Source organism: Beta vulgaris, chromosome 6 (genome assembly GCF_026745355.1).
Source record: "Beta vulgaris subsp. vulgaris cultivar EL10 chromosome 6, EL10.2, whole genome shotgun sequence".
Lineage (NCBI taxonomy): Eukaryota > Viridiplantae > Streptophyta > Magnoliopsida > Caryophyllales > Amaranthaceae > Beta > Beta vulgaris.
In genome coordinates, this window is record NC_079207.1 from 10705642 (window position 1) to 10728315 (window position 22674).

At 36.4% G+C, this 22674-nt stretch overlaps 3 protein-coding genes across 4 annotated transcripts; 1 reads left to right on the plus strand and 2 right to left on the minus strand.

Annotated features, from left to right (window-relative positions):
- The first annotated feature begins 4376 nt into the window (after positions 1 to 4376).
- LOC104895677 (BTB/POZ domain-containing protein DOT3) lies at positions 4377 to 10721 on the plus strand. The gene is made up of 6 exons (XM_010682248.4): positions 4377 to 5027; positions 5187 to 5256; positions 6729 to 7612; positions 8623 to 8887; positions 8969 to 9097; positions 9981 to 10721. The coding sequence occupies exons 1-6, from the start codon at positions 4888 to 4890 to the stop codon at positions 10350 to 10352; spliced, it is 1860 nt and encodes a 619-aa protein (XP_010680550.3). The 5' UTR covers positions 4377 to 4887; the 3' UTR covers positions 10353 to 10721.
- A 579-nt stretch (positions 10722 to 11300) lies between these two features.
- Positions 11301 to 12055, minus strand: LOC104895676 (hypothetical protein). The gene has a single exon (XM_048645918.2). The coding sequence runs from the start codon at positions 11933 to 11935 to the stop codon at positions 11444 to 11446; it is 492 nt and encodes a 163-aa protein (XP_048501875.1). The 5' UTR covers positions 11936 to 12055; the 3' UTR covers positions 11301 to 11443.
- Positions 12056 to 15423: 3368 nt separating this feature from the next.
- LOC104895678 (UDP-N-acetylglucosamine transporter ROCK1) lies at positions 15424 to 21461 on the minus strand. Of its 2 annotated transcripts, XM_057395882.1 has the most exons (8): positions 21344 to 21461; positions 21093 to 21308; positions 18141 to 18189; positions 17836 to 18062; positions 16902 to 17124; positions 16675 to 16818; positions 16066 to 16140; positions 15424 to 15908 (listed from the first exon to the last, which is right to left on the minus strand). In XM_057395882.1, the coding sequence occupies exons 2-8, from the start codon at positions 21239 to 21241 to the stop codon at positions 15747 to 15749; spliced, it is 1029 nt and encodes a 342-aa protein (XP_057251865.1). In that variant the 5' UTR covers positions 21242 to 21308; positions 21344 to 21461; the 3' UTR covers positions 15424 to 15746. The 2 variants fall into 2 exon arrangements, with proteins under 2 accessions (XP_057251865.1, XP_010680551.1); XM_010682249.4 differs by having other exon boundaries at positions 16902 to 17100; positions 21093 to 21444.
- Positions 21462 to 22674: the final 1213 nt, after the last annotated feature.

Sequence of the window (22674 nt, forward strand, 5' to 3'; positions counted from 1 at the left end):
CAACCCCAAAAATTTTCGCATAAACACACTTTTTGCAAGAAAAAACTGGAATTTTCTCCATATGTGTTTGAACTGGAGACGGAGCAAGGAAGAAGGTGATATTTTTCACAGATTTTTTGTAAATTTTTCCAAAAAAGAAAAGAAAAAAAAGTAACGCTACTACTTTCCCTTGAACGCTATACATTGTAACGTTTATCAAAAGCTATCTAAACACTACTTGAAACTCTGTACTCCAACCTCTACCATGCCAAACACTTAATTAGTGTTTCGACTCGGTCAAAACACTAAAACTAATCCAAAAGTTGTTGCCGAACAGGGCCATAGTGGGGTTCAGAATTGACTGCTTATTTCATTTCTATGTTCCAAGTGATAAGTATATACTCCCTCCGTCCTTTATTAGTTTACTCCTTTTGACTTTTCACATTAATCAATGTAAAACTTTGGGTAATAATATCTCTAATTATGTATTTGTAAAAATTATAAAAACTTAATATTCCAAAACTACATATTGAGACGAATCAAACAATATCACACATGTTATATATTCCTTACATATAAAGTACAAATGATGGTCAAAGTAATAAAGATGAACAGTGTTATAAGTCAAAGTGGGTAAACTAATAAAAGACGGAGGTAGTATAATAGAATAAATTGTAGGGAAACGAGTAACAGATAAAACACAATAACGGGAAGAAATATAAAGTACGAAAAAAATCTAAAAACAACACACAAGAATTTTACGTGAAAACCCTCTTAAACTAGGGAAAAATCACGGTCCCGATCTCCAGGGACAGAATTTCACTATATTATTTTTGGGAGTACAAAGGTTACCACTACAACTACAATATTAAAAATATGTGTTTAGGACAAAGTTCTACTTAATACCCTTTACAACAGTACTACTACTAACTAAACCTAAACTCTCTCCCACTAATATTGTGTTTGTCTCAGACAAATTACTCCCTCTCACTCTTTATGTTTGTGTATTCTTCACACTCTAATATACTCACACTCTTCTATTTTCTTTGCTACTTGTGCAGTTGTGCTCATCAGCTCTCACGGCATTGCTCATTATATAGAGCACTTCATGGCTCTTTCTTCAAGCCACAATTAATGACATTGTAGCAAATGTCAAACATCACGTAGGATGATTCCTAATTAAAGTCCTCTGCCAACTTTCTCTTTTCTCCCCTAGAGCCTTCAAGCTACATCTAGCTTGCTCTAAAAAAGACAAAAGTAAAATCTCCTTATTTATGCAAAAAGATCTAATGCATGCTCTACTACTCTAGCCATTAATAGCTAGCTCACTTAAGTCAAACAAGGATTAAAGGTTCTCATAGAATCAAATACCACGGCAATTTTTTTTTTAACTTAATACAATAATAATAATTAATAATAATACTACTAATAATTAATGATTTGGGGAGATTAACCTAGCATAAATGGTTCTATAAATACTAGTAATCTTAACCCAATTCTCACAAGTATTTCCCATCAACGAAAAAGATAAATCTCACAACTATATACGCAAATCAAAGTGTGATAAGAACAAAGATGGCCAAAACCACTTACTTCGGCCTTATTGCTATATGCCTCATGGTCCGTCTCATTGCAAACACTGGTGAGCAAATTAATCCAACCCTTCATATTTGCATCTCACCCCATTATGCTTTTGTTACGTTGTTAGTTTTTGTTTTTTCTGTAAGTTTTTTATAATAAAATTAGTTTTTAATTTTTAACAATACTGGCATACGATTTTACTCCATCCGTCTCAAAATATAGTGGTTCATTTCTATTTTCGGTGTCTCATAATATAGTGTTTGGTTTTATATTTAGTTCCACCTTTTTTCTGTGAGTTGCCTAGAAAAACTGTGTCACCAATCACCATCATTTATTTGGTTCTTAAAGTTTGTTTTTATGCTTTGTTTATTCAACCTACGGGTTACATTTAATTCTCTTCTACCAATCATTCTACATTCTCTCTCCTAAAATCACCTTTCTTTTCTGTACAACATTTAATTTAAATAAATAAAAGGTCTTTACTCGCTTCTTACAATATACTCTACCTTAATTTCGGCGAAAAAATAAAATCAAGCACTATATATTGTACCGGAGGGAGTATATCTAAAAGTTTTACATTAGACTATCTCATGATTATATATAGGTTTTGTTACTTATTAGATGAAAGATGGCAATAGTTGATAGTTGTTTGCATATTAGTTGATGATGAGTTTGACTATCTTATTGTATTAGTCATTTGCGTAAAAGTAATTGACAAATAATAGTTAAGTAATTTGATTGAATGTACATGTTGTTTTTGCTAGAAATCCAAACAACAGAAGCATCAAGCCCTAAATGTGGATGGCTAAGAATTGGTACTCTAAATACAGTCTCCTGTGACAGAAGGTGCAATGACAATTGCCTGAACAGGCGGCCGAGAACTATTGCTGATGGAAGTGGCAGATTTGGTCGTTGCACTGACGATGAAGGATTTACTCGCAGAGTCTGCGAATGTAACTTTAGTTGCTAAGCTTAGCTTAACGACTTCTAATCATCCAACTAAAATACTACTATGAAAAACTCTTGAGATACCAAAAAAGTGTGTAATACATATTCCACTCCAGTTTCCATCCATGTCAACTGTAGTTTATAATTTATAATTATAATTGTGTAATAAAGTGGAGTAACCCAATAATATTAAAGTTGTTTGTAAACTTATTATTACGTGTGGATTAAAATAAATTGATGTCGCATCTAGAACTTTTTTTCTCTTTTCTTGAACTCTTGATTTCAATTTTCGGATAATTATATTTTTCATTTATTAATATTTTACTTTGAACCAATAACATTAAATATCACTTGGTTTAGTGGTCAAGACATTAGTATATATGTTTGTGATCATGTATCTTACATAATGTATTTTCTATCTTTTTAAGTGTATGTGAATTACATGGCATAAAACACTCAAAGCGGAGATGTTGGGCATGGGTTGGGTCAGGCCTGTTCACGGGCTCGGCCCGCGAGCTTGGGGAAATGGCGGATCGAGCATGAAATTTCCAGATTTTGTCCACAGCCCGACCCAGGCCTTAGAAGAAGTCCCACTAAATAGAACACAAGGAGATCATGGTGTGACGCCAGATCTTCCAGTTGGTTACCCACCAAGGGTACATTTTTCCATCTTGAAATTAAAGATCCATTAATCTCAAATGATCCACAAACTTCCTCCCGTGAGCACCAAATAAGGGCAATATCCTTCGACCTTGAACCTTGGAGAAATTAATCATGAAAACTTTAGGAGAAATGATGGAATGACAACGGGCCTGGAACCAGACTGGCACCAAGCGTCAGGACATCACGCACCATCATTTTCCATGGGTGGTGGACACTTTGGTAACAATAATTCACCTCATGCATATGTGCCTTTTAATCAACCAACTATGACTGAAAACCCTTCTACACCTTCTGCTTATATGCATCACCTAGTTAAAGTTATCCCTTTTGGTGTTGAACAACGATGAAAGTGTCATGTTCCCCTCAAGTTGCACCGTATATTCTTATGGACTCCATGCCCCTTTTCTTAAGTTAATATACAACACATTTCCTTGTAAAAAAAATTAAAAACAATTATTCGATCATCAATTATCATTGTCTCAATATGCGACTTTGTCAATTTAGATAGAAAGTCATATATGTTGTTCATCCAACCACTCAAGTCAAGGGCATTGCCTAAGCCCAATAGCTTCACATATAACTTGACAAATTTGGCATACGGAAGTAACTTTTAAATCTCAATAGTATTTAAACAAAGATCGAGTGGTTTCTAAACAAAGGGCATGCAAAAGCAACTGCTAATTTTATGCATTCTTGCACGAGCACATACGAATTCCACTTTCTCCCCTAGTTATCTACGTATGCTACAGGCGAGCGCGCAGCTAACCATCTGCAATCCAAAATCATGATAATGTTTGCAACAATGCCCGTACAATCTACACAACCATGCTGCAAGTACTGTACACTGGCACACTGCTCTTTCACTCACTCAGTGCCTCAGTCCACTCATGAGGACATATATGCCCATACAACTGAACCTTCTTTTGGCATCACTGATGACACCAAACTCAAAACATAAGAATCCGTTTTACTTGAACCAAATCTGATTTGTCTCAACTTGGCAATAACTATGAATACGACACCATATGGACCATACTAATAAATGAAGAGATTAGGACAGAGAATAAAATTCAACCTCTTATAATAGATAACTATGTAGCTCCGACTCTTTAATTTAGCTCAAATACCCGTATCGGATTCTCTAACACTCCGATTGTCCGCATTGGTACGAACACTTATTCTAACACTTTCTATACAAAATAGAAAAGTCGCACAACTAGATACATACTATGTCTAGTAGCAGTACCCAACCTCAAGGCCAAGTAGCATAGATAGGAGCATAATCCTTTTCCACCACCAATTCCCATGCAACATTCTCTGCTATTAATGCTGTTTCTATTGTATACCACACAATAATTGCTGATGTATCTCCATTGATTAAGTGGTCGGCCACAATAGGTATGTACTAAATGACATTCTCTGTCCTATGTATCAACTTGATTGACCTGTAACTGAACCCAGATATGTTTTACTTAAGAGTAAGCAGATAGTCAGATTTTCTGTTTCTGTCTGACAGTGATAAAACTCTGTGACAAATAATAACCTATAAGGAAGAAAATTACAAGTCATACAACTACCATCCGAGTTGTCTTCTCATCCAAAGCCACAAACTCATCTGTCATACATTAAGCACATCCTTGTCCCACCCCTGAATCTCGTTCAATAAGAATAGCATCCTCATACCATATTTCTTCTGTGGGAAAAAAGGTATTAACCATGAAGAAACATGCACTTACAACTGAAGCACGAAACCAGGAGAGTAGCAGAAATGACACAAACCAAATTCCCGGCAAGATTATACTTCCCAACAAAAACAACAATGTAGCTTACAGCTTTGAAAAGAAGGATCATTCATGGTAAAAATAAGTCTATTTTTCATTTACTACAAGTACAAAAAACAATTCACAATTTCTGAAAAAGTAATGTGATTGATGCTTTCCTACAAGAGAAACTTCTCTCTTTTCTTTTCCATTAACTCCCTTCAACTTGTGCAACTACTTGTATGTTTCATACAGGTTTGTGGTTTCTGATATCCCAACAGATCTGTCAATTCAAATCGAAGAAGATACCTTTCATGTGCATAAGGTAACTATTAAATCAACCAGATAAATATTTCAATGTTGCTACGAGGGACAAAAAAAACAATCTCCAAGGTGAACAAAAGGCTAGAGTTTCCCGAAGTTTCTTTTATATTCATCTACAATATCAAATGTTTTTCCATTTTGAGCTTACCTTGTGCACCTAGTAACATATAGTGATGTAGGTATTGAACTATGACCATATGATAACACACAATTACATATTCAAAGGTGACTAACAAAGAGTCAAATTACTATCTTCTTCTTTTTTTGTTTGCTTGTCCTGGGGAAGGGGGGTTCTTTCTTATTCAACAATCAAGATAGCTCTAAGGCGGAACTGACAGCCTGGAATTACTTAATCAAAGGTTGTACTCAGTAATCCAAGCACTAAATGTGTCATAAAATATGTAAGTCTGCTTTCTTCAGCAAACCAGAACATTGATATGCCAGAGCAGCATACTGGGTCGTTCTGTTGTGATAGAGCATATTATACATCATTCTATCCACAATCCTAAAATTTAAGAATAAGTTTAAAAAATTATATCAAGTATTGAGAATTGTTTCAAAAGATATTTAAACAGCTTAGCAAAAGCAAAGAGAAGCATTTATACAGAGAACAAATAACTGAATGCCACACTCTTTACTAGAGATGATGCATGAGATGATATGAGTATCAAAGGAAAGTAATGTAACCTTAGTTATATATCTGATTACTGAAAGATAATAGTCTCTAATCTCAATATAGGCATTTACACCAGCTGCCAAACTATAAAACAAAACACAAAGAACACTTTTAAGATTGCTGACAGGTTAACAGGTCTCTGTCTCTCCAGATGTCTCAATTTCAGCTTTTCGTAGTGCTTGTCAATTTTGATGTTCTACATTCTAGCTTTATCTGTATGTGAAGATAATTTTACTGAAATTGTTGGTTAAGTTGCATGTTGAATACATCTATACCCTTCAGTCCTGTTCGTCTTAGCCTTTTGGATCTTCTTTCTGGAAGAAGAGTGGTTTTAGCTGGGAATCCTTAAAGAGTTTAGTAAACCATGCATGTGTCTCAAATCATTCTCAGGATCTGTCACTTTTGTTAAACGATGCTTCAGAAATAGTGGATTCGAATTTTCTGGTGTAGTTGCTGATTTCTAGTATTAGTTATTAGGTGCGGAATGTATCTAATTAGGCAAATACGTTCAAGTTAGGAGGTTGTTTTTTCTGTTCTAGCTTGGTTTAGTCATGACAAAAGCTGGGCCTCGGGATGTCACAGAGGTAGAGGTGCTAAAAAAGTGGAGCAAGTAGGAAAGGTTTAACGAATAGAGAAAGTTTAAATTAAACCCTTCCATTATAAGAAAAGACCTTGCAGTTCTAACTTCCAACAAGGTCTTCCCTCTAGATGTTAATAATTTACCAATCAACTTCTCAATTTGATATTTCTGTGATCATCTCTGACTCCATTGTGTCACTCACTAACTCTTGAAACAGTACGCACTATTTACAAAAAGCGGCTACATAAGCCAAGTAGACTTCCAGCCCACAAGCTCAAGTTTAGAGCACAACATTAAGCTTGACAACTTTCCAGGTGGAGCAACAGCTTTCGAAGTAGTTCTAAAATTTTGTTATGGCCAACCTATAGATCTGAACCCCAACAATGTGGCTCTTCTGAGGTGTGCATCAGAATTTCTAGAAATGACAGAGGAATTTGAAGATGGAAACCTAATATCCAAGACAGAAGCCTTTCTAACATTCATAGTACTGGCTTCGTGGAGAGACTCAATTATAGTTCTCAAAACTTGTGAGAATCTATCTCCCTGGGGAGAAAACCTTCAGATTGTACGGAGATGTTGTGATTCGATATCTTGGAAAGCTTTTCAAGACAAGAATGAGCTGATTGATAATGATAGTTGGTGGTTTGACGATGTTGCAACCTTGCGCATTGACCACTTTAGCAGAATTATAGCAGCATTGAAGTCAAAAGGTACCAAACCGGAGATAATAGGTTCATGTCTCCAGCATTATGCAGAAAAATGGTTGCCAAGGATGGACGGAGAGGTAATAGGGCAAAGAAGCCACTGGTATGGGAAAAATGAGCTCCAGTTCAGTATTATAAGTGGGACAAATCAAGAAGGTGATCTCAGCCAAAATAAGGAGCAAAAGATGATCATCGAAAGCCTCATCAGCCTACTTCCCCCTCAGAAGGAAGCTGTTTCCTGTAAGTTTTTGTTATGGATGTTAAAGATGGCTATGATATACTCTGCGACACCAGCATTAATCTCAGAGCTCGAAAAGAGAGTTGGCTCAGTCTTGAATAATGCCAATGTGCAAGACCTCCTGATTCCAAGATGTGGTAACCGAGGGACACTGTTAAAGTGAGTTCACTACATGCTACATCAACTATAATCTTTTAGTTTGAATCACTTTCTCAATTATTAACCTCCAAAGACGGTTAGAAAATCAGAAAATGACGGAAAATTCCCAACATATCAAACACTTTGCAAAAGACCCACCTAGAAATAATCTTTTTCTCCGGCACGGCAATTGACACCACCTTCACTGGTGATCTGTGCAAGTTAAGTTTTCAGAATTTATAATCATAATTCCAGCAGAAATACCTTTTTACGGAATTCTGACTTGAAATACTTGAGTTCTAATTTGCACAAACTACTACAAGGATAATTTAGGCATTTGAAGTCAGAACACTAGGAAATAGGTTATCTAATATAGAAAATGCAATACATAAGGTACTTTGTGCAAAATTATAATTTTAATACACACACTCATAGCATATACTCCCTTCATTTCTTTTTAATTTACTCACATTACTTTGGAGGAGAACCAAGAAGGAAGTCTAAAAGTGAGAACAAATAAACTGAAAAGGTGGAGAGAGAAATTTTAAGGTGGGTAATTATCTTAGAAAATGGATCACATGTGTGGAAAAAAAGAAGATAATAGATCGAACATGTTGCCAAAAATAGAAAAAGCAACAGCTTGTAGATTAAAAACAAACGGATCAAAAAGGAATGTATGTAGATTAAAACAAATGGAGGGAGTATAAGGTGTAGCCTGTTAGATGCCCGTCAAGAAAAAAATTGTGTTCAATGAACCCTCGACACTTTGTTTGGATAGCATTGATGGAGGGAAAGGTTGAAGAGGAAAGTATTAGGTTTCGTTCTCCTTCCAAATCTTTCCAACATCGGAAGGATTTGGTTTATTAAGAGAGGAAGAAAATTGTATTCTTCCCATTCCTTCCCCTTTCGTTTCTCCATCATGTATCCGAGCAAGGAAAATGATTTCCTCTCTTTCCCTTCCCCTCCAAATCCCCTATCCAAGTAAAATGAAAATTTTTACTCTAAACTAACCATACCAGTCTTTGGCGCAGTTCACCAGAAGAGAAGACAATGCACAACATTGACACTGTGCAAAGAATAGTGGAATATTTTCTGATGCACGAACAGCAACAACACCAACAACAGAGGCTGATTGAAAATCTGGATGTCAGTAAGCTCCTAGACAATTATTTGGCTGAAATTGCATCAGAACCAAATCTCACAATCTCTAAGTTCCAAGTTCTAGCAGAGGCATTGCCAGCAAATTCCAGACTATGTCATGACGGTCTATATAGGGCAATTGATACCTACCTGAAGGTAAACATTGCATCCACTACTTCTATGCCAACTTCAGTTAGTAGCAATTTTTACAGCCTACTTACCTAAACACTGCATCAGACCCACCCTTCACTACCAGAGCAAGAGCGTAGAAGGTTGTGCAAGATAATGAATTGTCAAAAGCTCTCAATTGATGCTTGCATGCATGTGGCGCAGAATGAACGACTGCCAATGAAAACTATTATACAGGTACTACTTTTCAATCTAGAATCAGTAAGTCTATCCTTTGCATTCACAGTAAAAAAATAAAAGAATAAAAAACCTATAAACAAGGAGCTACACAAAAGTTGACCATTGGATTTAGCATATGGATAACCTTTCATCATGCATTATTGTTAGCCATAAGGGCTTCCAGATAATAATTCTCCAGTGCGAATTCTGTGATTCTCAGACTCGAGCCATTTACCCCTCCATACTAGTGTCGGACACTCATAACCGAGTCCAATTGTATAAAAAAGCTCAAGGCCCATTAAGGCGATAAAAATCCTAGTATACCTAGGTGCGCCTTATGGGCGCCTCATTGAAGTGAGGAACAACTAATGAATTTCATTTTGAAAAATGACGTAGAAGAAATTGTGCGTCCTGGGTGTGCCTTGGTGCGCTATCTTGCACCTCTGTGCGCTTTTTGCGCCTATTTAAAATTGTGTCACCTAGCACAAAAAAAAGCGCTTGAACGCAATCACCTTGTGCCTCAGCGCCTATAAATTGGTGAGTCCGAGCATCTGTAAAGCAGGGGTACTAGTGTAAGTGGAACCTATTTGTGTTCTTTTTTATTTCTACAAAAAGAAGGAAGTGATCCACACAAGTCCTTGAAAAAAATCCTTACAATAGATATTATAAATCAAGAGCGTGAGCGCCTCTATTCCCTCAGTCCCTCAACTTAAGCACCCAAGATGGCAATTGACACTCTTGCATGAAGAAAACCTTTAATAACAAGTGTTTTATATGTAAACTTATTTTTAAACTTGAAAGTTGTACGAAGTCGCAAGCCAAGACAAGAAATATGTAATTATGTCCATTAAAGAATTTAGAATCTCAAACATATTTGACTATCTATGCATATATTCAACAGGTGCTGTTTTCAGAGCAAGTGAAGATGAGGACTGCAATGCAAAGCAATGAAGAAACAATTGGAGGCAATACTCGCGAAGATGATGAAAGGTGGTCATCTGCAAAGAAAGAGATCAAGATTCTTAGAACTGAGCTTGAGAAGGTAAAAGAAAAGATGTCTGAACTGCAGAGAGACTACTCTGAGCTTCAAGGCGAATATATAAAGCAGATCAGCAAACCACGGAGAAACTCAAGCTGGATTCATAGATTGAAAACGATAAGACAACCATCTTTTTTTAGTGAAAAGATCGACACAGAACTTGGAGAAGAACAGGGAACATCAAACCCAGGAGGCAATATACCCAATAGTAGAAGAAGACAATCCATGCCCTAAGAAACCTTATAGGTTGAACAAGACATAGATAAAGTTGCCAGAAAAATCAGGAATTCTTCAGCATAGCAATCACCAAAACATCTTCTCCACATCAATCACAGTCCCTAAGTTTATAGCTACGGGTCTCATCTTGTAAGTGAACCAAGACAACAAAAACAGCACATCGACCTGTTTAGGCACTGTAGAACAAAGAAAATATTGGATCCAAGACCTAGAGCCAATTGGACGGTGAAGAGCTAGAAAAATCTGAGATGAAATATTTCATAAAATGATGTAAAACAGTGTGATACCCCAGCCTGCCTATTTAATAATTCATTCATTTGTGTGTTGCGGTAATACGTGTCAAATTTGAAATGATGTTTCATTTTTCCTACAGATATCAGCAAAATCACCTCATAAATTTCCATTATCCAATGACAAGCTAACTATACAATTTGCAAATATATGAATTGGGCATGAATAGTCCATAAAACAAAAGGATCATCGAGCACTTGTAATCCCTAGTGATATTTCGTCACAGAAACAAACTATGCAATTTGCAAATATATGAATTGGGCATGAATAGCCCATAAAACAAAAGGATCATCGAGCGCTTGTAACCCCTAGTGACATTTCGTCACAGAAACAATTGGCAAACGAAATCGTAACTCCCTAAGCTTAAAAAGCATTATCCTCTCTCACTCTTCAATGAGAAATAACTCTCGTGTGCACAATATATGGGGTTCAACATTTGCAAATCCTATGTCTTAACTATGTAATATACATAGTTCCACATACAAGAAACTCGTAAAATCAGATAGCATTGACAATAGAATTGAGATCGATTTGCCAAACAAAAAAACCATTATTACTAATGAGTTAACAAGTTTCACTAAAATGAATAACAAAAACAAGTTGCATAACCACTATGCAGCAGCCAAAGACAAACAGAAACCAAACCACCATAAATTAAAATAACAGAAGCATTATCATAAGAAACCAACAATCTTTCCACAACATAGATTTCTTCCTTCATGTTGACAAGTAAAATAACAAAAGAAGAAGAATGAAGTAAATTAGCAAAACTACCTAAGCAGCAGGAGTGGTGTTCCTCACTTTCTCATGCTAGTCCATGGGAATTTGGCAGTCTCCTGGGAATCACGGCGTTGGCGAGAAGGAGCTAAATCGGAAGGCGAACGCTCGCCTTCGAGCCAATGAGATCTTCTTCTACCACCTGATTCCTCAACAATGGTGGTCTGAGATTGCTTATTCAATTCCTTCTTATCATCGAGAATTACCTTAATTGGGAAAAGATCAGGTGAAATTGAAAGAGGGGATTTTAGGGTTACATAGGCTTTCTTATAATCAGGTTTAGCAAGAAGAATACCACCTCTTTTCTTCTTCTTGCCTTCCATATTTAGGGTTTGTACTTTCTCGACTTGGAAACCATAGAGTGATTCCAGAACTCTCTTGATTTCAATCTTGGTAGCAGAAGGAATGGTTTTGAGAGCGATTTCGGTGATGTTGGAGAAGGAAGGAGGCATAAGGAGTTTGATTGGGAGATTGGGGAAGTGTACTACTCTTCTTCCTAATCTTCCTGCCATGCTTTTGCTTCTTCTTCTTCGTTGATGATATTTGAGCGAAACAAATAAAGAAAAGAGCTGCAAATGAAACGCAAAAACCCCACCTAAAACCCCCTTCAAATAGGCGACCAGAGCAAGTACAGATTGCACTTAGGCAGAGAGACTCGTACCATCTACTACTCCCTCCGTCTCAGGATACAGTTCTCATTTTCATTTTGGGTTTTCCAAAATATAGTTTTTATTTTCATATTTAGTTACACATTTTTCTGCTATTTGTTAGAGGTGATCATTTTGGCCCGGCCCGCTTTTGGGCCGGGTTTTGGGCAGAATTTTTCGGCCCGCGGGCCCGGCCCGGCCCGGTCTTTTTTTTTTAATTTTTGGGCGGGCTTTGGGCAAGCTAAAAACGACTTTTTAGTCTATTTTTTGGCCCGTAAAGCCCGGCCCGAAATAGCGGGCTTTGGACACAAAAATTCGGCCCGAAATTTAGGCCCGGCCCGGCCAATGGGCAAATTTTTTTGGCCGCGGCCCGGCCCGGCCCATGATCACCTCTACTATTTGTCTAGAAAAATAGTGTTCTATCATGTACTTGTATTTGCTTCTTGAAACTTTTTTTTTTTTATTTATTCAATCAAAATATTACAATTAATGTTCTTTCACCAATTATTCTCCATTCTCTCTCCTAAAATCATCTTTTCCCATACAACATTTATTTAAATAAACAAAAAATCTATATTATCTCTCTTAGATTCTACTTGCATAAATTACCGTGAAAAAAAGAAAATGCGAACTATATTTCGGGACGGAGGAAGTTGTATAATTGGAACAACCTCCGTCCCATAATATAGTGCCTACATCATTTTTGGTGGGTCAAATTTAAAAATATTTGATCGGATATTCTCATTTGTATTATATAAAAAAAATATTCATGTGGGATCTTGTTAGATTTGTTTCAATGTAAAGTTTCATAATATCAACTTTTTTATATTTTTTATTAATACAAAATTAAAGATATTAAAGATCAAAGTTACGTCCTGAAAACCATGTAAAAAAAACAAGCACTATATTATGGAACGCATTGAGTACTATTTATAATTTGATACTCCCTCCGTCCCATAATATAGTACTTGCATTCCTCTTTGGGTGTCCCAAAATGTTGTGCCTATTTCTTTTTTTATCAATTTTTTTGGACTAAATTATCCTTCATTTGTACATAAAACTTTCCAAAATACCCCTACTTTCTTTTAAAATATGTGCCCCTATTTATTGTTTTACACCATTCCAAGTATATTATTGCTCTTTCATTTTATTTTAAAGGAAAAACAAGAAAAAAACTAGTTCCAAGACAAAAATACCCAATAAACATTTACTTAAATATATATTTTTGTGAAATTCTAAAACTCTTTCCATTTTCCTTAATTCTCGTGAAAAATGAGAACTGAGCACTATATTATGGGACGGAGGGAGTAATATAATATTTCTATTGTAATGTGACTTTAGCTTTAAGTCTATTAGTTGATAGTGGCATCAGTCATCGAAATGGTGATATCTTACATAAAATTTCACCATCTATAGGATTCACATTGATTTTTTTTGGATCAGGATTTTTCATTCAACCAAGTGGAACTCAAATTGGACTCATGTTTAGGTAAAATATCACTAGGTTAATTATGTTTTGAAAATTAAATTGTCTTTTGTAATTTCGTTCCCACCTTAGATTCGGATCTGAGAATTCTTCCTTTTTCCATAAAGGAGCCGAATGAAACCAAAGTTTCATGTTCGGTTTTGAATTAGTGACGTTAAAAAAAGAAAAAATGAACGTCAGCTATAACCCCTAGCCTTCCAAGCTGGTTCTATATTTGTTCGAATAAAATGCTTAGCTAATTCCATGCGTCTAACTAAAGTGAAAGTATTGTGTCAGACCGTCTGACACAATACATTTGGTCGGACGACCACTCCTCTCTCTCTGTTCATCCCTTCCACCTTTCCTACCTCTCTCTAACTATTCTGATTTCTCATCATCAACCTTCATTTTCTCTCTCCTCTCCTTCTTCCATTCCAGCAAAAACTCTTGTTCAGCTTTCTTTACATAATTCCACTTATTGGTTTACACTTTTGCTCTGCCATAAACATCATAACCCAACTCAGTTCCTAAAAGAAATGGAACACCGTAAACACCATAACACCATAAATTGATGCAAATTTCTCAGTTGCTCAATTGTCAGATTTTGGGAACCATGTAGTCCAAGTGTTCGCGTCCAACACAACTACTCGCGAAAATGGGACATCTAGATCTGTAGCCTCTAACAATGGCTTTCAAGTATCTACCATGGATGTTGAAGGTCATTGGTAACCAGATTGAGATTGAAGAACAAAGGAAGAGAAAGAGAAGTGAAAGGTGCGCAAAACATTGGAGATATTAAGAAGAGATTTAATCCATATGAATATATGATAATGAGATTGATGACGATGAATTGGTGATGATGATCGTAAATGGTGATGAATTGATTTTGTTGTCATTATTAATACAACATCTCTTCTGCAATTTAGGGGTAGTGTCTCACAATTTTGTTAAGCTGGCAGAAGAGGAATGAAGAAAAAGGAGAAAGTGAGAGAAAGCAGAGGTTAGTGTTTTGTTTTCTTTTCAGTTGGACTTTGTTTTCTTTCAGTTGGACTTTGTTTTCTTTCAGTTGGACATTGTGTTTCTTTCAGTTGGACTTTGTTTTGTTTCAGTTGGACTTTGTTTTTTTTTTTTCAGTTGGACTACCTGAAAAAAACGAAGACTACCTGAAAAAGAATGAAGACTACCTGAAAAAGAATAAAGACCAACTGAAACCCAAAGTAAGTCTAACTGAAGTACAAAAACCAACTGAAAAAAAAGAAGATTAACTGAAAACAAAATGAAGACTACCTGAAAAAAAATTAAGACTACCTGAAAAAAAAATTAAGACTAACTAAAAAAAATTGGAACCACCTGAAAGTCGTCTGACCAAAGATTATGGTCAGACGAGTCCGACACAATACGTTCTCATAACTAAAAAATCATTTCTTCTTCCAACTCTTCGATCTTCCCATTCATTTCCTGCAGGACCCTCTTCCCCTAACTCTTTCCATTCTGCGAATGAATAATCTATAATAGTTCGCAAATACCAAACTTTTATATTTTTTTCTTACATATATTTAGAGATATTAACAGTCAAAATTATGTATCAATAAGTGTAGCTATTGGAGGAATTTAGAGTTAAATACAGAATTGTTTGAGAGAATAATGTGGCAAGCCAACCTAGCAAAGTCTTATAGCTTGAGGATTACTATATCACTAATTGTCGGAGTCCAATTTGGACATTAACAAATAGTAATGGTATTCCAAGAAGTCCAGAAATATTCTTGAAACATTTTCTAATACCAGCTACTATGAAAAGTGCCAATAACTATAAGCATATTAGTAACCTCAGTAAAAGAAAAGGGTTCCAATAACTAGAAGCACAATGTGAGACTACATGAAGATATAGGAACACTTGAAAACCAGTCACGCTCAAACTATACATTCTTGTGAATGAATTTTCATTGTTCAATGATACAGGTACATCAGCCAGATGAGTACCTTCACAGGGACATCATCTTAGCATTTAACCTTAATTCAGTATTTAATCACTAATAGTAAAAGTAGTGAAAAGATACTAAGTGTCATCACCAGTTTTGCACCTTTAGCATTGACAAATGACAACACAGGTCTGCCAGACTCTGAACAGACCATAATCTACATTCTACGATACCCAGTTGAGGCAAGAATAATAAAAAAATGAACTTCCCCAACTCATAATGATTATGTTCTCTAAGCTTCCTTCTTCTTAACACGGTAAGGATACTTCTGATATATTGAGATGCTGGTAATCACAAGCGGAAGAGCCACAAGGCAATATGGTGAAGGTGGTTTTCCATCGAAAATGAATTGCAGCAAGGCTGTCACCAGAAGTGCAGAAACTATGACAAAACCCTGCAAAACATAGATATAAAGCCAGTATTCAATTAGAAAAGCTTCCCCCGACCAGATTTCTGCTCCTATGCTATGTTTTAACAGGTTCTACAATAACATCCAAGCATGATTAAGAAATTGATTGAAGACAAGTGTTCTTCAATTTAAGCAAACTTGCCTTCCTGACACCACCGGCATAACTTGTGACAAGGCCGACAAGAATACCACCAAGCGCATTTGCTACAACAGGGACCTGAAAGAAAAAGAGCAATATGTTCATTTTAAAAACGACCATGACCAAATGATACTTCCCCGTTAAGCTCTTAGCACACATGACATCAGCACCAGTAGCACACTTAATTCTGGTAGGTTTCACTTCTCAAGAGAATGAAGAGTGAGGATGGCCATTGACCAAGTCTGGTTGCATAAAGGTTAGCATCCCCCTCCCCCAAAGACACACAATGACGCAAACAAAAAAAAACACGGACGCCCTCCAAGCAAGGAAAGGAATACCAGGGGGAAATCTTGTTATACCAAAGAATGGAAGCGAGTATCAATACAAATGTAGCAGAAGAATGAGAGAAGGAGATTTTTACATCCAGAAAATACTTTGACCAGCCTATTAGACAGGAGTAGAACCCCTGGTCCATTTCGTCTAGCAAATTCAGCACATACATTGAAACATCAACGAGTGGCTCAATACATTACAGCATTGCAGTATTGCACAACCTCAACTAAACTGCCAATGCATTAACACATATATGTGGCGAAGGACAAAAGAGAATACCAAAGTTAAAGGAGTCCATCCATATAAGAACCCATGCTTTTTCATTGCATGTCCATCAGGGGATTGGGATAAACTGGCCAACAGGCACAGGCTTCCGAAAATTGACATTTCTATGGTCATCAAGTAAGAGGAGTGTTGCTTGGCCTGAAATAATCAGAACAAGAGTAAAGTAAGATGAAACATGACAGAAATAGAATTTTGCAGTGACAAAGAAAAGTTCAAGATACCTGAGAAGCCCATTGACACAACGCAGAAGCTAGACCGGAAAGTACAGAGGCAATCAACACAGGAACAATCCCGTAAAATAGTACTTCTTCAGGATTTCGGCTCTTAGAAGCTTTACTTGTCCCTTCACCAATGCTTAGAAGTACGGCAGCAACTATCAATAGAAAAAGAGCTCCAATTTGTTGAATTGATTGTTTCTGCCTATAGAAGATTAAAACCCAAATCCTGATCAACTAAAGATGATTCCTTTCACAGCATGAGAAGTGCAATATATTTACATTGTTCATCACAATGCTGAGCTTCAAAACTGACTGATACTTGTATTATTGTATCCATCTGACAAGATCGAGACCTATGTTACTCAGACCACTTTAAAGAAACAGGAGTACTCAGGCCAAATCCTTATTTCCAAGCAACATAAATTGAAAATTAATGTTTTACATAAGATATTTTAATTCTTCTGGATTCTATTCAAAAATACTTGAGTCGAAAGTTGAAACAACCTTAAAATAGAATTCAAGTATCAGACCCTTGGATCAGCACCCAGTCACCAATCCATATCCTAGAGCAACACAAATCAAGACTACTAAGGAACTCAAGAAACTAAATGAATGATTCACACCAAAGCACAAGTGACAGTGTTGTGCGAATACTAGCTATGTCACTCGAACTCAGGTACTCATGTGGACAAGGGGTCCAAGTGTCAGACTCAACTATTTTATGAAAATCGAAGTTCATAATATCGGCCCAACATGAAGTGTTGGAGCATATATACCCATGTCGGAGAGTTCAAGACCAAACATGAATACTTCAGAAGGGAAAAATAAAGAACAAAATAACATAGAATAGCATAGATTGAGAAATTATCCAAAAAGACCACTCCAGTATAACCAAAAAAAGAAGAGATAATATGCAGCAATGTTACACACTGAATACCTCAATATCACAAACCCAAAGAATGCCGTGAAAAATAGCTTTGTCTGGTTCAGCATTGAAAATGTAAGGGAGTCCAGATTTTTGTAAGATATCTGAAGCAAACTATTTTGCAGTGCATATATTGCAGCTGGAAGTCCTGAAAAGGTCAATGCCCGGAGCAAAGACCAATCTTTGCATAATTTGGTTAGGCTACCATTGAACGTGAGGACTGCGAAAGCACATATCACCTGAAAAGTAAACAGATTTTAGAATCATACAAGTATACCATCTCATAATGGAAAGCAAAGATACAGTATAGGTATAACCTTTGCAACTTCACAAGCCAGAACGGACGAAGTTACAATTACCTCTCGCCTACAAGAAAAATAAAAATTCAACACAGTTACACAATTGAAGAACATTTATGGGAACTACCGAGGCAGAGAAAGCTGCTATAGATAGGGTTTTCATTCAATAATAACATTACAACAGAAATCAAACGGCACCTAACCCTATTGTTGTAAGTTGTAACATGGTGCAGCTTCTGCCTAGAAAAATGGGGTGTGGTTATTTTCCTCATGATTCACAGCGATTTTTTATTTAAATGAAGAAATACCAAATCAAACAATACATCAGATTTCCTAAAACTGTAAACTCTCAGCCAGAGGACACAAGAGTTAGGACCCTCCTCTAAATTCAGGAGATGAAGCACCAAAAGCTTTGACTAAGAGAACTTATGTGGTCTTAGATATTAGTTCATTCTCAGAGCTCAGCAAATGCACATGGTACCCTTCCTATTTTAGAAATGTATAGTGTAAGCCCCAAAAGTAAATTTTTTGGACATTAACGTGCCATGTGCATTTAAGGATTATAAATTTTAACTGAGAATACTTGAGGTTGCAATACATTCACGAGGTACCATTCAAGTTTCACTGAATTTAACATATAAATTATATGTGCAAGCGTTCTTGCATTATTAAAAAGGTTGTGATCCCCACCCACCACCATCATTCATAACTCCCCTTTCCAAACCTCCACCTCTCTCCTCATCCTCTACATTCTTATCGAGCTACCTCTTGTATATCCCCTAGTTTATTCTACCCTAAGATTATTGCTTCAATCCTAATATTTCACCAGTGCATTTTCATCATCATTGAAACCTAAGGAGTATCTCATCAAATCAAAACCTCTAGTATAATTGTATTACATTATTCTTAAAATATACAACTCAAACTATATCTCAGCGGGTGCATTTCTAAATCAGCAGGGAAACAAACAACTTCTCCTAAAACTTATCCCGGCTAAAAAACCTTTTCTTTCAATATAATATTTTACATATAATGAAAATCTGGTTATTATTACCACAAACTGCAACAAACTTTCTTGGTGCAACTTGATTTGGTGCAGTTTGAAAAAATGGTAACCCATAAGTTTCTGCAATTTTGCTTAGGTTTTACTTAGATACATAGGAATATACCAAAAAACACCCAACTTCAGAGTCTTTTCAATTTCCCTTTTTATTTGTATCATGTTACATGTAGAGGTAAATCCTAAATTGTTCGACTTACTTTTCACTTATTCCAACAAAGAAATAGTTCAAATATATTCAAATTAGTACTTTAGTACCATAAGTTCAATTCAAGGTCCGATAATCTAAGTTAAAATAAGTCAAGTTTCTTTGAATAAATCACTCCCTGAATCTAGTAATGATGATGGGAGAATTAAGTGTTATACTAAAAAAGATGTCCAAGGTATTTAGCATAACAATCTGTTCAAACAACGGTAATCAAGATTACAATTAACCCTCAAACTTCTATCATATTGAGTCAAGAATATCAGTAAACCACAACATGACCTCAATCACAATGACTAGCAATATAAAGATTGCACACCAGTGGCTGCGAGCCTACGACACCATCACCTTGGGCATGGGGGTGAAGCGTTAATAAAGTCAAGGAAGGAGTGGTCAAATGTACACAGCCTACCCCTATACTTAAGAAACACAAAAGCTAAATGACTGGTCACTTACGTCACTAGAAAATTCAACGTAAAGGATTGTCTTATGAGACATTCATGAAAATTCACTAAATCCTCATGAAATTGCTAGAATGCATGAACCAGCTTCTTATTATATGGTGGTTGTTGTTTTGGGAGGGGAGGGGGGTCACAACGCCAAGGGTCTCAACACTGTAAGCATATCCCACATAGGTTGAATGCCATGTTGCCCGGGCTCACAAATTAGTACAGAGTATAGGCCTTGTTTAGCGGATGGCTAATAGCTTGTATTATTTCATTGATTATTTCACTATTAGCCGATTTGACCAATTGCATTAGATGTTAGTACAAAATTATTTGACAAAAATAATTTAATGGCTCATAATTGGTATCTACTTGATTGTATAGTACAACATAAAAAAGACATTGAAATAATTTATCATTGAGAAACTTTTCCAGTAGATCTCTACACTACAACATTCCTCCATAGTCTCTAGGGAAAAAACTCCAATTTGCATCAAAACAAAAGCTCCCTTTCAGTAAACTGATTACCAGACAAAAGTATCTTAATGAAACTGAAACACCATCCCAATCCTCTAAAATGTGGCTAAAGCTCTAATATTTGTGTTTTGTAATTATATTACAGCAACCAAATACGGCCATATAACCGAATACCGGCAAAACTCGAACAAGAAGCCTTTTGGTAGTTGGTCGTAAATGGTGGTAATGCAAATGAATTTGTGTGTAAATTTGTGAAAAATATCATTGTCCATTTCCATGGTAATGCTAATTTATCCTAAAATGTCTACTTTCCTTCTTGAATTTTCATTTCCATCCAATACCACCTTGTAGGTGGTAATGAAAATTGCTTCCCCTTGAAGACAAAAACACAAGTTTAGGGATGAGATTGCTTGCCCATGGAGAAAAAATGACTGGATGCTTCCCTAATAAAATTACACTCAAAACTCATTCCCATTACCGCAATTTATTAACGAGTACCAAACGGGCCGTCAGTACTTGCAGTCTCAATAACAAGGCAAAAGCCGCAATGACAGGACTAAATCACATAACTTTATGTAGAATGATAATCCAACTAGTTTCTAACAGACAAATAAGTAAACTGTAACACATTAGGATCATATTATCTGAGAATACAACAGAAATTAGGTAAAATAAGCAGTGTAATATTAAAATTGAGACGAGAAATCAAACGAACAATAGCAAAATCGAAAACTAACTATGTTCTGGAAAACAACAGAACAAATGGCGGAAAAAGAAAAAACCTGGTGAAGCGCTTGGAAATCAAAGGTTGAGCACCATATTGTAGAGTGAGTAAAGCGGAGAAAAACCATACTTTTTTGGGGGAACCAGAAGTTTCTCTCTCTTCTCTTGCAGTTATAGTTTTGGAGGCGTTTTGTTTAATGGAGTCCATCTGACTATCAGAGGGAAGGCGACACAACGGACGCCGCACACAGGCAGGGGATAATGCTTATTGGAGAATGGAGAATGGAGAATGGAGAATGGAGTATGGAGTATGGAGTATGGAGTTTGAGTACAAAGGCAAACTCATCTAAATCTAATACATTCTTTTTGAGTGTTTTCGACTTTTCGTCGTCCATATTCTTTTTTGTGGTCTTTTTGGGAAAATTAGGCTTGTTTGGGGAAGGAACATCAATTCAAAGGGCCCGTGTTTCAGGGGACATTCAAACACCTGTTTTTTCTTTTCTATGGGAAAAGATTATTGGATTGAGACTTTTCCTAAGTAAATCAATCCACCTTTAATGAGAAATGACTAATGAGACTATGAGAGTACCACTAGTGTTAGGGTCACTACTCACTAGTATTGGCCACCGGTGCGGGTTGGACGGACCGGGTTACGAGGCCTATCGGGCTGGAATGGGAAAATCATGGGTTGAACAGACTGCTCTATGGGTTGGAAAATCTTGGCCACACCGGCCTGTTACCGATTTTCACAGTTCAGGAAGCGACTATGGCGGTACGTGCACCTGACGGGCTGGACCGGGCTAGCGGACGGGCATGAGGTTTTTTAATCTTTTTTTTTCAAAATTATTCATTATTGTTATATAAAACCTTTAAAATGAATTAAAATATATATAATTAGTATTATGTGCCCCAAGATCACTTTACGTTGCTACTAGAGATGTAAATGGATCGGGTTCGGGGCGGGTGGAGCGCCACCCGCATCCACCCACTCCACCTGATCCATCCATCACCCGCATCCATCTCCACCCGAATCCATCCATCCATTTGTAACCGGGTTAAATGGATGGGTCGGGTGATTAACGGGTGAAATCAAATAGTATTAGGAGAAGAAAGAAAAATTACTAACAAGAACCACTAATCCATTTATATATTTCTACTTACTATGTAAAATCGTCTCCAAAACTAACTCTAATCCACATTATTAACATTTATATACTTATATTATCATCTTGTAACTTTTGGGCTATGGATTAATAAAGCTGTAAAAATGAAAAGGCCAAAAATTAAAAAAAATTATATATTTTTTTACTTTAAACGTGTGATAGACCGGTTGGTAAACGAATGCTGGATGAAAAAATATCACCTGAACCCGACCCGCATCCATCACCCGATTATCCGTCACCCGACTATCATCCGTTTAATCCGGGTTTTTCACCTACTTAATAAACCGGGTGGAGCGAATAATCGGGTGATAACTGGATATTGTCATCTCTAGTCGCTACCATAAAACTTATTTTTCTTCTTATGAGCCTAATAGATGAAATTTTCACCATATTCCTCGCAAAGAGATTCAAAACTTAAGTTTGGGAGAACACGTTCATTTCTAAAATTGATCGTGCAATGCTTTTAATGCTTATTCAA

What these genes read in the sequence shown, in the direction of transcription:
- LOC104895678 (XM_057395882.1), bottom strand. Translation starts at nt 21,241, where the DNA reads ATGGACTCCATTAAACAAAACGCCTCCAAAACTATAACTGCAAGAGAA. An exon ending in ATTTCCAAGCGCTTCACCAG is followed by an intron (nt 18,190 to 21,092) that starts GTTTTTTCTTTT and finishes TTTTTCTTGTAG; the next exon opens with GCGAGAGGTAATTGTAACTT. An exon ending in TGTGTCAATGGGCTTCTCAG is followed by an intron (nt 16,819 to 16,901) that starts GTATCTTGAACT and finishes TGATTATTTCAG; the next exon opens with GCCAAGCAACACTCCTCTTA.
- LOC104895677 (XM_010682248.4), top strand. Translation starts at nt 4,888, where the DNA reads ATGAAGAAACATGCACTTACAACTGAAGCACGAAACCAGGAGAGTAGC. An exon ending in AACCGAGGGACACTGTTAAA is followed by an intron (nt 7,613 to 8,622) that starts GTGAGTTCACTA and finishes TCTTTGGCGCAG; the next exon opens with TTCACCAGAAGAGAAGACAA. An exon ending in CAATTGATACCTACCTGAAG is followed by an intron (nt 8,888 to 8,968) that starts GTAAACATTGCA and finishes ACACTGCATCAG; the next exon opens with ACCCACCCTTCACTACCAGA.
- LOC104895676 (XM_048645918.2), bottom strand. Translation starts at nt 11,935, where the DNA reads ATGGCAGGAAGATTAGGAAGAAGAGTAGTACACTTCCCCAATCTCCCA.